The 16,068-nt window shown below is 34.8% G+C and overlaps 1 protein-coding gene and 1 pseudogene across 3 annotated transcripts in view; both read left to right on the top strand.

Moving 5' to 3' along the window:
• Positions 1 to 16,068, top strand: part of STRN3 (striatin 3) — a 95,532-nt gene that overhangs the window by 77,753 nt on the left and 1,711 nt on the right. For 2 of the 3 annotated variants that reach the window (XM_087823299.1, XM_016209508.2), the window contains 7 exons: positions 131 to 306; positions 489 to 536; positions 811 to 932; positions 6,272 to 6,439; positions 8,353 to 8,493; positions 11,210 to 11,317; positions 15,958 to 16,044. In XM_087823299.1, the coding sequence (XP_087679425.1) occupies positions 131 to 306; positions 489 to 536; positions 811 to 932; positions 6,272 to 6,439; positions 8,353 to 8,493; positions 11,210 to 11,317; positions 15,958 to 16,044 (850 nt within the window). The remainder of the gene's footprint in view (positions 1 to 130; positions 307 to 488; positions 537 to 810; positions 933 to 6,271; positions 6,440 to 8,352; positions 8,494 to 11,209; positions 11,318 to 15,957; positions 16,045 to 16,068) is intronic. The other variant, XM_087823298.1, reaches the window with a different exon arrangement.
• On the top strand, positions 939 to 2,920 carry LOC148094211 (NADH dehydrogenase [ubiquinone] 1 beta subcomplex subunit 3 pseudogene; annotated as a pseudogene).

Genomic DNA, 16,068 nt, shown 5'->3' with positions numbered 1-16,068 from the left:
TTAAATTTGTACTGGACAGTTTAGCAAAGCAATTTTAAATATATGCTTAAACACACCAAAACAAACAAAAATTCCACATGTCTATCAATTTACTACTTTTACCACTAAATACTGTGATCTTTCTTTTTAGTTGCCTGCCAATAAAGATGCCTTTCGAAAGACATGGAACCCCAAGTATACACTACGTAGCCATTTTGATGGAGTACGGGCATTGGCTTTTCATCCGGTAGAACCTGTGCTAGTTACCGCCTCTGAGGACCATACTCTGAAACTTTGGAACTTGCAAAAAACAGTTCCTGCCAAAAAGTAAGTATTTTAATGTTAGCTTGTGCTTTTTCCTTCCAGATTTGCCAATAATTATAAGTAATTATTTGTTATGGTCCCATATCACGTATGCATGCACTTGATCTTACCTAATGACTCTTGAATATCAACCAGTGGTTAATGATTATTTGTCTTCTCTCCAACCTTTTCTCCCCCTCTTTTAGGAGTGCCTCTTTAGATGTAGAGCCTATCTACACATTTAGGGCCCACATGTAAGTTTTATTGAATTAGTACTTAACAACTGTAGTTAATCAATCTACAAACCTTGTAAAATTGTAGTGTTTGTTTTATATTAGAAAAGATAGTAGTTGAATAATATTCTATTTTATTAATAATTGTATTAGGAGAATATAATCATTACTATTCAAGTGCACATGTTTACATTACAGTTTTTAGATATCATAGAAATTCAGAGGTTGGGGGATGTGGGTCTGAATTTTTTTTTTAGGCTTTATAAGTAATTTTTTTCTTTTTGTCCTATAATAGTGGCCCTGTTCTATCATTAGCTATTAGTTCTAATGGAGAGCAATGTTTTAGTGGTGGTATTGATGCAACCATCCAGTGGTGGAATATGCCTAGCCCTAATGTGGATCCATATGACACATATGGTAAGTAAAATGTTCAAAACTTTTTTTTAAGTGATTGGAGCTGGCAAAAGTAAATGCCTCAGCTATAAGCTTGTTTAAACAGGTATTAGTTTCCTCGTTTAGTTACTCCATTTACTAATTATGTGCTTTATTAAAGAGAAAAATTAAGAAATATGCCATTAATATTTAAGCCCATGAAATGGTACTTTCTCTGTGTTGTCCAAAAATAAAAATCTATTAATTAAAACTAATTAATTTCAGTACTAGTTACAAAAACAAGAGTAGAATAAAATTTAATATAAAGAATAATCTTTTAAACTTAAGAAAGCTTATATAGTTCAAAAGTATTTAGTGGAAGACTATAGAAACAAATAGCAGGGTTGAATATTGAATGTCCTGAGAGGTCAGATTGCTGTCAGACATGGCCCATGGACATGAACATGGTCATAGTAAAATGGAACTTCCAGATTGAAGCTTAGAAATACATGGGTGGCTTTGCAAATAATGTTTCCTCTGTTGGTGCGTTATTAAAAGGATTCAAATGGGGATTTGCTGCATTTGTGGTGACTGTAGGGGCTGTATATTACCTGGAGTCCCAGAATAAAGATAAGCATCACTGAAGATAATACCTGGAAGTGTCTTAGCGGCTTCTTAACTGTCTTTTAAAAATAATATGATTTCTTCACTGTAGGCTACTCATCTGTGTGTTTGTCCCTTAAAGAATACTAGTAAGATTTATTAAAGAATACATGTGACGATCAAAAAAAAAAAAGAAAGAAAGAAATAGGGACAGTATGGATGTGTATCATTGCAACTCTTCAGAGGACAACTCTTTAATTTCCTTAATTAAAAAAACACACAAATGCCACTTCTAGAATCTGTCCTATAGAAATACCTGTATGTGTATTCAAATATATTTAAAGGGCATTGTTTGTAATTATGAAAAATTAAAACAAAATGAATATTTTTTAGTATGAGAATGGTAAAATAAACAGTGGTCTACTTAATGGTTGCTTTATTTAAAAAGAACTTGAGCTCTTTGGTGTTTTTATTTAACACACACTTGGTACCTAATTTTGCCAGGTTTAGTGGTAAGGACTACATCAAGCAGTAAGAATTAGCCCTGGCCAATGTGGTTCAAGTTGGTTGGGTATTCTCCCATGCACCGAAAGGTTGCCAGTTTGATTTCTGGTCAGAGTACATGCCCAGGTTTCGGTCTCAATCCCCAGTAGGGGGCATGCAGGAGGCAGCCAATCAGGGTTTTGGTCTCACACTGATGTTTCTCTCTCTCTCCTTCTCCCTACTTCTTACTCTAAAAATCAGTAAAAATATTTTTTAAGAAAAGAAGAATTGTCTAATGGAAACGGTAGACATTAAACAGATTAAGCAGGGGATAAAGTCTATAGTTATAAATTATGATAAGTGCTATGAAGATACAGTACTATGAGAGAGATTAACAGGAACTTTCTTTAGATGTAGTCTAATATAGTGACATTCAAACTGAAATCTAAAGTATAAAAGGGAAATTTTAGAATAGTAGACCCTCCTTATCAGTGGTTTTGTTTTCCTTGGATCCAGTTACCTGAGGTCAACCTCAGTCCAGAAATGTTAACTGGAAAATTCCAGAAATAAATAATTCATAAGTTTTACATTTCACGCTGTTCTGAGTAGCATGATGGAATTGAGCACCGTCCTGCTCCATCCTTTCTCCATCTTTTTCCAGAGTACCTGCACTGTATATGCTGGTTGCCCATTAGTCACGTGGTTTTCACCTCGGTTGTCAGTCGACTGTCTCGGTGTGGCAGTGCTTATGTTCCAGTAACCCTTAATATACTTAATGATGGCCCTGAAGTGCAAGAGTATTGATGCCAATTTGAATATGCCAAAGAGAAGCTATAAAGTGCTTCCTTTACTTAATTGTTGTTACTGTTTTTAATCTTCACCCAAGGATATGTTGTTGTTGTTGTATTGATTTTAGAGAGAGAGGAAGGGGGAGAGATAGAGAAAAACCGAGAGAGAGAGACATCAATCAGTTGCCTCCTGTACGTGCGCCAACTGGGGATCAAACCCACAACCTTTTGGTGTATGGGATGATGTTCCAACCAACTGAGCTACCTGGCCAGGGCTACAAAGTGCTTCCTTTAAGTGAGAATGTGAAAGTTTTTACTAAATAGGAAAAGAAAAAATAATCATATACAGAGGTTGCTATCCATGAAATTGTGAAGAAGGAAAAAGAAATCTGTGCCTGAGGTGGGCCCAGACAATTGGAGGCTTCTCCATGACTTCCTCCAATAATGAGAGGCTCAGGAATACAACAGTTCACCCTTGAGCTGGACCCAGGCAATTGGTGGCAACTTATCCTCTCCCTTGTCCTTAGAATGTACGTTTTGCCTAACTGTTCCCACAGTAGAAGTCATTTTCAAGGATGTAGCCTTAACTGAGTAAGACATTGAGACCATCTGGACTGAATACAATACTGAACTCAGTTAAGGCCTCTAAATACACTTAAGATTCTACTTGTTGCCACTCAAAACAAACCTTTTATGTAAGTTCCCTTATTAAATCTGCACCCTACCAAAAAAAGAAAAAAGAAATTTGTGCTAGTTTGCTGAGAGAGCAGATTCACATAACTTATTAGAGTATATTGTTACAATTGTTCTATATTATTAGTTATTGTTGTTAATCTCTTAGTGTGCATAATTTATAAGTTAAACTTTATCATAGGTATGTATATATAGGAAAACAGTATACGGGGTGGGGAAAAATAGGTTTACAGTTATTTGTGTGGAAAAAGACATTACCTAAGAGATAAATCACAAGTAAGGATATGAAATAATAATAAGAGTAAGAAGAAGACAAATAATACAATAATAAATAAATAATAATAATAATTCAAGTATAAACTGTGCTTTTTGTACTCATAACTAAGTTGTAAGTTCTGGGTTTATTACTGTCTGTGGTTTGTTACCCACTGGGTCTTGGAAGATATCCCTCATGGAGAAGGGGGGAACTACTGCAAAGAGTTTTAAGCCAGGAAATGACCTGTAAATGTAGGGTTTAAAAAGGTGACTCTGGTTTGTTGCAAGGACATAGGAGGAGAAGAGTAGGGAGGAATACAAATTTAATGTACTTAAAGTCATAATGTAGTGGGGCCAGTAGACTAGGTGAGAGATGATGTTGCCACTAGAGTGGTAGTAAAACAGTTGGCTGCAGAGCAGTTGGAAAGAAATGGATTTAAGACATATTGGGGAGGTAGGATAGAATAGACAGAACCTATTGATAAATGGATTGATTGGATAAAGTAATAGATGAGTGACTCTTGATTTTTGTTTATTTTTTTAACAGCTTTATTGAAATATAATTCACACTTAATAAAATTTACCCTTTTGAAGTATGCAGTTCAGTAATTTTTACTATATTCACTGGATTGTGCAACCATTGCCACTCTCTCAATTCAGAATATTTTCATCACCACTTTTGATACGAACAATTGAGTATTGGATGGTAGTATTTATTGAAATGGGGGTGGAACAGGTGTGTGAATTTGGTTTTTAGGTATGTTAAGAGACGGCAGTACTAAATAGGTAATAATAATATCAAGATGTGAGAATGGATAGTGTAACATAGGGAGAGTGTGTTGTATAGGGTAAGAGGAGGAACTCTTGACGTTGGGAGAGTGGCTAGAGCAAGAGAGCCAGCAAAGGAAACTGAGAGGGGGCTGGCCTTTGAGGTTGGAGGAAGTACAGGCGAGTATGGAATTATGGAAACATAGCAAAAGAAGAAACCATTTTGAGAAGGAAGCAGTTTGCACTTCAAATGTTGCTGAAAGGTCTCATAATTTTATAAATGACAATTAGGTCACCCTCATCTTGACCAGACAGACAGAGGGATGCTGAGGCTAAAATCAGAGGGTTAAGGGACCTTTCAAGGCATACTCTATGGATGAAAAGCAGTGTGATGAGAACAACAAAGGGAGGGAGGGAGGGAGGGAGGGAGGGAGGGAGGGAGGGAAGGAAGGAAGGAAGGAGAAAAGGAAGGAAGGAGAAAAGGAAGGAAGGAAGGAGGGGGGAGAGAGAGAGAGAGAAAGAAAGAGAAAAGGAAAGGAAAGGGAAAGGGAGGGAAGGGAAGGGAGAAAGAAAATTTAAAGAAATAAAAAATTTGTTAAATGTGGTAGAAGAGAGTTCATCATTGGTGATTTTAGCAAGGGTTGTTTTGTTGTGGTGATGGTATCAGAAACCATTATTAGAGTGATTTGGAGAGTAAATGGGAGGTAAAAACATATTTACTCTCAGCTTTTCTACTGTTAGGCAGAAGGGTGGTATAAGGTTTGTTTAGGTTGAGAGGTGCTGAAACATATTTGTTGGCTTGTGGATCCCAAGGGGTAGAATTTTTTAGTAGGGAAACGTTAAACATTAAAGCAAGTTAGTGAGTTGAATGGAATCCAGAATACACCTGGTATAATTAGCCTTTGATAGGAAGAAGGGACAGTTCCTTACTTGTAATCTGCACAGAGAAAATTGCTTTAGACACTAGATTTCTAGATTGGGAGGCAGGAAGATGGGGAGGGCTTCCTATTTCAATGCTATCTTTTCTTAATGAAGTATGAGAGATAATTATTCAAGAGGAAGGGAGGTTTGGAACTGTGAGAATTGCGGAGGTGATAAGAAATACTCATGGAAAATCAGGGTTTGTTATTGAGAATCAGGGTTGTAGGACAAATGATGCACAGTGTTATTAGCTACTAGGTCCATCAAGTGATGAATGGGTAAATAAAATGTAGTGTGTCCATACAATGGCATATTATTCAACAATTAAAAGAAATGAAGTACTGACACATACTACAGCATGGATGAACCTTAGAAGCAGTATGCCATGTGAAAGGATCCAGCCACGAAAGGCAACTTGTATGAAATGTCCAGAATAGGCAGACTTGTAGAAACAAAGTAGATTAGTGGTCGTCTAGGGCTGCGGAAAGGCAGAGAAGCAGCATTGGGTGGAAATGGTTAACGAGTGATGAAAGTCTTAAAATTGGTGTGGTGATGGTTGCAGAACTCTGTGAACATACTAAAAAACACTGAATTGTACACTTTAAATTGGTGAGTTGTATAATATGGGAGTTATAGCTCAATAAAGCTGTTTAAAAAGTATATGTTCCTTACAGAAAATTGGAAGAATGTATAAGGGGGAGTGTAAAAATAACCAATAACTTCATAACTTAGGAGACATGGCCATTGTATACACTTTTGTTTATCTTCTTTTAACTGGTATGTGTAGTCTTATACTTAATTATATGGTAAGTTATCTTTATATACTTTAACTTACTTTAGCTCATTTTTGTTTGTTTGTTTTTTCCTTCCCAGAGCCAAATGTTCTAGCTGGCACTTTAGTTGCTCATACAGATGCTGTCTGGGGTCTTGCTTATAGTGGCATAAAAAATCAATTACTATCTTGTTCAGCAGATGGCACTGTTAGGTTATGGAAGCCACAAGAAAAATTGCCATGCATTTGCACTTACAATGGAGACAAGGGTATGTAAATTTTGCCTCTAAAAAAAGCTAATTCTTTTTTAAAATTTGGAAGACAGAAAGGAAAATTGATTTACTATTTCTTTACTGCTTCAGGAGATTGAAAGAATTTAAAGCTTGTGATAATCTTCTTACTTTGTCATTTTTTATAAACAAGAAAGATGCTTTGCAAGTGCATCCTGTAGTTCAGTGCTTTTTTTTACCCTTTTCAGGACATTTCCTATTTAAAAAATAAAACTATTTTTATGTAACAGTAGAATAGAAAAAAATGAGGTTACTAATAGGGACAATACAAGGCTTTTTGCCTGCTCCAGGTGGCTGCCCACAGAAATCGAAGGGGTCACAGTCTCAAACATACTTGTAAACCTTGTATGAGCACACTGGTTAAGAAATCTAGCTGGAATCATTGAAATTGCACCCTTAACTGGAAAGTACAAACTAAGTGGCATGCATGATTTCAGATCTTTTCCTTTCAAAGAAGGCTTTAACCAATTTACCTGTGACATTTACTTACATACATATACTGTACTTGTATTGGTCTTATTTTCCAAGTCATTTTTTAAAGTTATTTTTTAAATATCAGACCTACCTTTTTAATCCTCACCCGAGGATATGTTGAGAGAGAGAGAAACCCATCGGTTGCCTACCATATGTGCCCCAACTGGGAATCAAACCTGCAGTCTAGGTATGTGCCCCAACTGGGAATCAAACCCTCAACTTTTTAGTGTATGGGACAACACTCCAACCAGCTAAGCTACCTGGCCAGGGCCAGACCTTTTATTTTTATTAAAAAGTATGTTTGGTTTTAAAACATTTTAGATGAAGAGTATATGCTTAATTTTTTGGGGTCTCTTAGATACCTTAATGATTCTACTAATTTTTTAATTACCCAAGTTTTTGAGGTAAAAATTCATTTAGATATTTGTTTCTAGCTTCATCCAGGTAATTAATTGCTTGACTCCAGATTTCACCTAGTGCGTTGATCTGGCCAGTGAATTTATTATGTTAAAGAGAGAAATTACTGCTCAGACCACTTTAGGGGGTAGTACCACACGAGTGAATTCCAGTGTCCACACTTCATTTTTACAGATCTGAAAATATGTCTGGTATTGGCACTTGATAAGGCTTATAGATCTCAGACAGGTGATCAGTCTTCCAAGAGTGATGTGAGAATGCTAATTTATCATTTTACAGTAAGGTATATAATTTGCAAGTGGGCCAAAAGACTGATCCAGGATTTTTTTTCTCTTTTAAAAGAAAATGCATAGAAAGTAACTTTTTGCACATACTTACTCTCACTTTAAGAGCCCTGTAGCTATATTTTTCTTATAATGTTAAATAGAATGTTTATAAAAACATTTTAAGTAATTGAGGGAAAGCCCTGGCCAGTGTGACTCTGTTGGAGCATTGTTCCATGCACCAGAAAGTGGTGGGTTCAATTTCCAGTCAGGGCACATACCTAGGACACCTGCAGGAGGCAACCAATCGATGTTTCTCTCTCTCTCTCTCTCTCTCTCTCTCTCTCTCTCTCTCTCTCTCTCTCCCTCTCTCTCCCTCTCTCTCCCTCTCTCTCCCTCTCTCTCCCTCTCTCTCCCTCTCCCCCCTCTCTCCTCACCTCTCTCCCTTTCTCCCTCCCTCCCCCCCCTCCCTCCCCCTCCCTCCCCCCTTCTTCTCCCCCACCCTCTCCCTTTCTCCTTCCCTCCCTCCTTAAAATCAGTCACTCATTCAATAATAAAAAATAATAATAATTGAGGGAAAGTTACTTATTATAGCTCATCATCCTAACAAAATTGCTTTTTATTTATTATTAACATTATTTCAAAAATATTTGAATTTCTTTCTTTTTTTTTTTAATCAGAAGAGCAGAGATTTCTAAATTATTGTGTTTACACTGTATTTCTTTGGGCTCCTTTCAGAGCATGGAATACCTACATCGGTTGACTTTATAGGCTGTGATCCAGCTCATATGGTGACCTCTTTCAACACTGGTAGTACAGTAATTTATGATTTAGAAACATCACAGTCATTGGTGGTGCTTTCATCACAGATAGATTCTGGTAAGTTTTCATGGGTTTCTTTGAAACCTTAAAAAGGATTACTATACAATAAAGGGTGATTTTTAATTTTCATATTTTGACTATTTGAATTTAGGATGGAAAAATAGTTTCATTGTGTTATAGTTTAACTTATTTACATTATTTTTATTTCCTCAAATTATGCTTAAAAGCTGGGTGGGCATTTGAGGACAATAGACTGAGTAAAGCAATGTAAAAGTGAAAGCAAGGGAAATAGTTTTAAATTTTTAATGGAAATACATATGGAAATAGAGAAAAATAATATAGTGAGCCTCATGGACTCATCATGCGGCCTCAATAATTATGTATAAATGACCAATGTAAGTATAGGATGTGATGTGTGTTTTACGATTTATTTAAGTAGGAATCCAAATAAGACCCTGTATTCTGATTGGCTGATAGGTCTTTTAAGTCTCTTCATCTGTAGGTTCCCCCTCCGTCTCTTATTTCCCTTTCATTTTTTAAAGTTTATTTTATTTTAATTACGGTTTATATTCAATATTATTTTGTATTAGTTTCAGTGGTTAGACAATCATGTGCTTTACAAAGCTGTCCCCCCAATACTTCAAGTATCCACCTGGCACCATACATAGTTATTACAGTATTGACTATGTTTCCTATGCTGTATTTCCTTGCATTTTTTAATTTGAAGAAATTGAGTAGTTTGCCTGTAGAGTTTTCCACAGTCTGGATTTTGCTAGTTGCATCCTTGAGGTATCATTTAACAAGCTCCTCTGTTCATTTTATTTTCTATAAATTGGTAATAGATCTAGAGGCTTATTCAGGTCCAGTGTTTTTATTTGTCTTCATTTTAAAGTTTTTAATGTTTTTGGCACGACTACTTCATAGTATATTGTGAACTTTTATCAGAAGTAAATATCGTCTAGTTAACTTTTTCTTATGTTTTCAGTCTTGATCGTTACTTAGGTCAGTTAATTCATTAATTGTTTAAAAATTATTTTCTAATTCTGTCATTCTCCATTTATTATCTAGAATACTTCTGTAAAAAGGAACATTTCTCATTAATAATTTGCATTCTCTGGAGTTAGGTTATAAAGGAAAGACAAGATAAATTACTCATTTTTTCCCCCTTTATTTACCAGCTTTCACAATAATAATAATGAGGTGTTACCATTAGCATTCTCCATAGGTGATCAGAGAGTCTGTTGGGTGTTGTTTGTTTTTATTATCATTATAGTCTCAATTGGATATTAATGTATTTGATGTGTTTCAATCTATTGCAGGTATTATTTTTATTGCTACTCAGATTATTTCATCTTTGGCCAATGGAAATTTATTCAAGTAGGCTCCTGAGTCCTTTTGACATGATCCTGGTAGTTGTTGATAGTTTTCCATTCTGATATGATGAGATGTTCTAGGGTCATCAGTTCATTTGTGCCCCAGATCTGAAATCAGCCATTGCTCTAAGGGGAGCCAATGGTTTCTCTTAGTGGAAAAAGGCACTTAGAGCCTACAAGTCTAGGTACTAGGCTATTTGGTTCATCCTCATGGTTTTCATGGCTCTTGAGTTGGTCATTGGTTTAGGCTTTTTCAGTGGTCAAAGCTACAAATACATTAAAAAAAAAAAAAAAAAAAGTTGATAAATTCATACAAATACTTCTAATTGAAAATCAGATTTATCTCATTGATTTTTATCTTTACCTCATTTTAACCATACCAGATCTCTTTGTTCTCAGCAAAATCATCATAATCTCTCATTTATCCCATAGTACACATACAGTCATCTCAATAATAATACCCAAACCACCACCAATAGTTTGATTACTGAAACTTAGGGATGGGCAGTCTATTATTATACTTTCAAATCACTTGAAATAGCTCATTTATTTGTGCTTCTACCACCAATTGGATATATAGTTAGGTTCATTTGTTTAACACTACTTTTGGTTTCTCGTGATTGCTTTTTTAAAAATCATTTTATAATTATGTAAAACATTTAAATACTCGAAATGTCTTTCTTTCCCAGTGCCTTTTCAACCTTAGTTTCTCTCTCCCTCTTACATAAGTAATTACACACACACACACACACACACACACACACTCACACACACACACACACATATATATGGGGTTTTTTAGGTAATGTGTTTTAAGTTTAGTTAAGAGGTCTTATATACATGTGGAATGATTGATTTACTTAAAGCCTAATAATATTGATGATGTTTTCCCATTTGTTTTGATTCTTCTTTGTTCTCCTCCATTGCTAAACAAAAATTAGGAGCTTGTCAGTAAAGAAAATGTCTCATTCCTAAGAACATTGATTCTGGTTCTTTGGTTTTTTGTTAGTTAGTATGGGTAGGATGGGGATTGTTCCTTGCAAACGTCTTAATTATCACTTACGAATTTGTTTCCTTACATGCTTATAATTCTTTTATGGGCTGCTTATTAAAAGTAGTAATTATTATAAGTTTTTTAAAGAATTTTATACCACCTACATTGAAGTACTTACAATTTTTTCTAAACTTGAGCCTGGCACTTTCCATATTATAGGACATGATAACTTAAACATTTATTTTTTAAGAAATTATATCTCTCTGGAGCTCTAGTTTTATTTCTCAGACTGTTTAGTTTTATACCAAAGCTTGGTTTTTTATTTTTGGGTAGGAATAAGGAGGTCATCATCCAACTTCTAACTAAAGGTTCGAATTTTAGTACATTATCTTTCTTTATTTTTCAGATTTACAATCCAATAATCACATTAACAGAGTAGTAAGTCATCCCACACTTCCTGTTACAATAACTGCTCATGAAGACAGACACATCAAATTTTTTGACAATAAAACGGGTAAGTGTCTTATTTTCAGTTGTATTAATAATTCTATGAATTTGAGGTGATCAAAAATGTGATTCTTTTATATAAGATATATTGACTTTTGGCTTCAAAATTGCCAAGTTAAACCATTTTAACTCAGATTTTTGCTTTAGTTATGTAGCACACTCATATGTTGTTTTATTTATCCTTAAGTTTATAAATAATACCTTGCCTACCTATATGGTTTTTTCATGTCTTATTAGTTAAATATAAATCCTTCTATTTAAAATTATTTTATTCATATTCGGTTGTAATTTAGTATAGCAGAAGTGGTGTCTTTCTGGGGTTTGGCATTTCAAATATGTTCTTAAAATTATTTCTCAGTGGATGAAATTATATAGTAAATACTGTTTTATTGTCATCTTCCCTGTGTTTCTTATTGTCAGAAAACTGTTTATATAGAAGTCAAATCACATATTAATGTGGCCATAGGATTGTTTAAGGACCCTTGCTTCATCTGTAATTACCTGAATACTACATAAAATATTGTTTGCTTTCTTTCAGGAAAGGTCTTACAGCTAGAGAGGCTTCTTTGAAAGGAAGCTAACCCCAGGGGTACTGAGAGAATTCCAAATCAGAAACTTAAATTTCACTTGTAACATTATTGCAGGGCAACAAATTCTCAAGCAAGATAGCAAATTAAAAGGCAGATTTCTCTTTGAAGGTTATATAGGACATGGTCATATTTTTAATCTTTAGAGTCTTTCTTAAATCCCTTTGTTCAAGCAAGACTTCATATACAGATTCCTTTTAACTCAGTAGAACAGTTGAGAAAGTAATGGATATTCATAGGACTATATATTTCACAGGAAAGGCTATTCATATTCATGTGAATGTTCTCAATTTAACAACTTATTAACAGTTCTTTAAATGTTTTCTGAAACCTAAAGATCTTCCTCTGCTGCAAGAGAAGAGATCATTTCTTTACTGTATTTCTAAAAATACTTCTATTTTTATTAATTATTGCAGATTTAGATTTGTAAGGGAAAGTTCAGGAATTTTAGTAGTTGTATTAGAAGCAAAGTGTGAGTCTCTAGAGCTGTTCACTGACAGAAATCAAGAAAAAGTGATAATAAAATTTCACTTAGCAAATAAGGAGCCTATAGCCTTTCAAATTATTTATAAATTTTACTAATTTATTTTATTTCTTTTAACTAGTCTAGTGCCTTATCTTTAGTGTGAAGAAATTGAAGCAGTAGCCTCCATCAGTGGAAAAATTCTTTTCAAGTCAACCTCTCTCTCTCACTCTCACTCACAGGCACACACACATACAACACTGAGTTAAAGTCATTGAATTTTTTTTTAATCTGAAACAGACATCAGTACTATGAATGGGTTCAATAAATATTTAAATTCTAACAACAGAAACATATTTAGCATTTTGTATTCTGCACTGCACTGACTACTGTCATTTATAAGATGGGGTTTCTGCTTTCTGGGGACTTTCTGTTGTCTGGGGAAAATAGGATGTATGTATGTATGTGTGCATGCCCAGGAGCTCTGCTAGATAAAGGAGTTTTCATAGAGTGAGGACTTGAGCTTTGCCTTGAAGCAGTGGTAAGATAAAATTTTTTAAGTGAAGGAAGTAGTAGGCAATTTCAGGCAAGGGTGTATTTTGATCAGAGGCGTGGTGGTAGAAACTTTGGCCAACAAGGGAGTTTTTTATAGGCAAAGCCAGAGAGGTAACTTTTGAGGAGGAAAACAGAGTCTATTGAGTACTTTTCAGAGCCACGCTAAGAAGAACGAATTTTTGTTTATGCTATGCACTGTGAAAGCCACTTAAAATATTTGAGCAGGGGTTTACAAAATTGGTTTAGAAAGATTATTTAAGTTGTATTATATGGTAGATCCTTGACTTTAAAGAATTTAAAATTTACAATTTCTATTATTTGTTCCAGATAGATCTTTGGGAGTCAGGATTTTTTAAATTTTGATAGAGGTACAAATTAGCGTTGCATACACTGTGCTGACACACTTAGCTAGTGAGTCTGAGAGAAGATGTAGTACAAATGAGGGGTGTGGTGGAGAAGTTGGAAGAAGATCCTGAATTGGTTGTGAACACATGCAGCATAATTTATTGATTCTCTGCCATATTCTTTGCACAGTTCTTCTCAATGCTTGTTAAACAAAACAAAGCTTCCTATCTTCTTGGAGCTTAATGGTATATTACTTACTGTAAGTGAGACATTGTTCTCTTTGATTTACACATTAACGTGGTTACTCTTCTAATGACTGTTAGGTATATATAATACTATTATTTCCATTTTACAGTTAAAATAAAAGGCTTAAAAGAAGTTAAATAATTTGTGCAGTGTTACACAACAGAGGAAAATTGCAGGGTTGGGATTCAAATCCATGCAGTTTCCTTCTAGAGTCTGCATGTTTTACATTAGTCTGTTTCTTCTCCATTTCAGAGAGACCCACAATACTGATTGCCCAAGTCAAAGGGCTTAGGGGCCAGGGAGGGGAGAACAGGTGGCTGTTATAAGAGGAAAGAATTAATCTTGGTGGAGGAAGAGGCACAGGGCCAAGATGAAATAGGTTAAATGTGAGAAATTACAAGTAAGTGTTACTGAAGGGGAGTGGTCAGAAGCTTTGTGACTTCTGTGGTTACCAGTGGAAGCCCAGGAGGCAGCCTTGGTTCAGCATGGCACCTCTCTATACATGTTTCAGTCTGAAGGGGGAGGGGGTCGCTCACATTTTGGAGTCACTATATGGAAAAGAAGGGTTGACTTTAAATTGACTTAACATATCAATAAAAGTTAGTTTAATGCAAAGGTAGGAGAATTGGAGTTAAACTTGGAAAATTTTCTCACCCTTAAAGAAATGGGTAGATCAGCTATTTATTTGAAAGAATTCTTTGGTTGAAGACACCTTAAATTTAGGACATACAGGGTTATTCTCAGGAGGGAAGTCAGAACTAGATTGTGAATTAAGAGTTACCATCATAGAACTGACATTTTAAAGTAAGCTAATGGTGCTTGTTACTTAACCCCTAATGTTTTGAGACTATTGTCCTTGGAGGCCAGCCATTTCACACTTAGGATTTTATTTGTTTGTTTTTAATAGGGATACTGAGAGGAATGGATTCTAGAATTGATAGATGAATTACTTTGGACTAGGCAATTAAAGATAAAGATAGTGTGTTGAATGATCTTTCTGTTAAAATAATCTCAAATTACTCTGTTAGTGTTAATGAAGAATAGACAAGTGTGGTTTAAAATGATGAGAAACTTTGTCTCCACTTGATAAGTGTTCTGGCATTGCCAGAAGGTGATAGGACTTTTTATGTTTTTCAGAGAAACTTTCACACACTTGATTATGTTCTGGTTTTGTGTTCAGGTCAACAGCTATGGCCTCATGACAAATAATAAAAAGTAGATCTATGCCATGTTCTAGTGTGGAATGTCGTCAGGACTAGAAGCGTGCGTAGCAAATGGTTGTAACCAGAATTTGGAGAGGGCCTCCATGTCTCATTAGGAGCAGCCCAGGCATTCGAGTAATGCTCATTGATGAATAAAAGGAGAGGAAAATTTAAAAGTACCAGTATTTGCTATTTTATTCTCGCCTTGGATAAATCAATTTATGGTGTTGCTTTCCATTCATCAAAAGCTTGTATTGCCATTACAGAGGCTGAGGCCCTTGCCTCAAAGTATTTGTGCAGCACAACTTTGTATTCACAACTTGTTTTTTAATTTCAACTTGAATCCTGTTTGCTTGCCAAATCTTCAGTTAAGGTATTCAATAAATTACATTTTCCAGAAGAGTGTTTTTGTTACTATCTGGGGGAATTTGGAATCATTTCTCAGATGTACTCCCATCCCCTCCTCTTTCTTGTTTCTAATATATAAAACGACTGACATTTCAAAAGATAAATGAATTTGATGATACTAGAATCATTAGGTAGGAATGTATTCTCTGGTGATTTATTTATCATTAAACCTGTATATAAAATAATCTTTACACCTCTCTTAATGAGAAAGATTTTTTTCTATTTTCATTTTAATGCCAGGTTCCGTAATTTTAAGTCTTTGATGCAACCCTATATTCATTATGTTTTCTACTGTCTACCAGATACTGTCAAATTCATGTAACACAAATGTCTTTATTAAAAGTACTGGGAAAGTTCTGCATTAGAATTAAAATTCTCTTTAAAATATTATAGTGGATGAACCTTGAAAACATTATACTAAGTGACAGAAGGCAGACACAAAAAGCCACATGTTATATGATTTATTTGTATGAAGCATCCAGAAATAGTCCAAGCTATAGAGAGAAAAAGTAGACTAATGGTTACCAGGGGCTTGGAAGAGAAGAGAAATGGGGAATGGCTGCTTAATGGGTATGGGGTTTCCTTTTGTAATGATGAAAATGTTCTGAACTAGATAATGGTGATGGTTGCACATCATTGAGAATGTTCTAAAAGCCACTTAATTGCACCCTCTCATATAGTTAAAAATGGTAACTTTTATGTTAGGTATGTTTTACCACAATAAAAAAAATGCCATAGTGATTATCTCTTTTATGTTCGTGATATTTTATGATTTATAAAGTATCTATCAAGTTAGTAAATATTTGTGAAAACTTAATCATCTTTGTTATGTTTTATTTAGGTAAAATGATCCATTCTATGGTAGCTCATTTGGATGCTGTTACAAGTCTAGCAGTAGATCCTAATGGAATCTATTTGATGTCTGGAAGTAAGTCTGAATTTCCTGTACTGC

Source organism: Miniopterus natalensis, chromosome 1 (genome assembly GCF_054644295.1).
Source record: "Miniopterus natalensis isolate mMinNat1 chromosome 1, mMinNat1.hap1, whole genome shotgun sequence".
In the NCBI taxonomy this organism is placed as follows: Eukaryota; Metazoa; Chordata; class Mammalia; order Chiroptera; family Miniopteridae; genus Miniopterus; species Miniopterus natalensis.
Note: the sequence above shows the minus strand (reverse complement) of the source record. Positions and strands in the feature narration are given on the sequence as shown.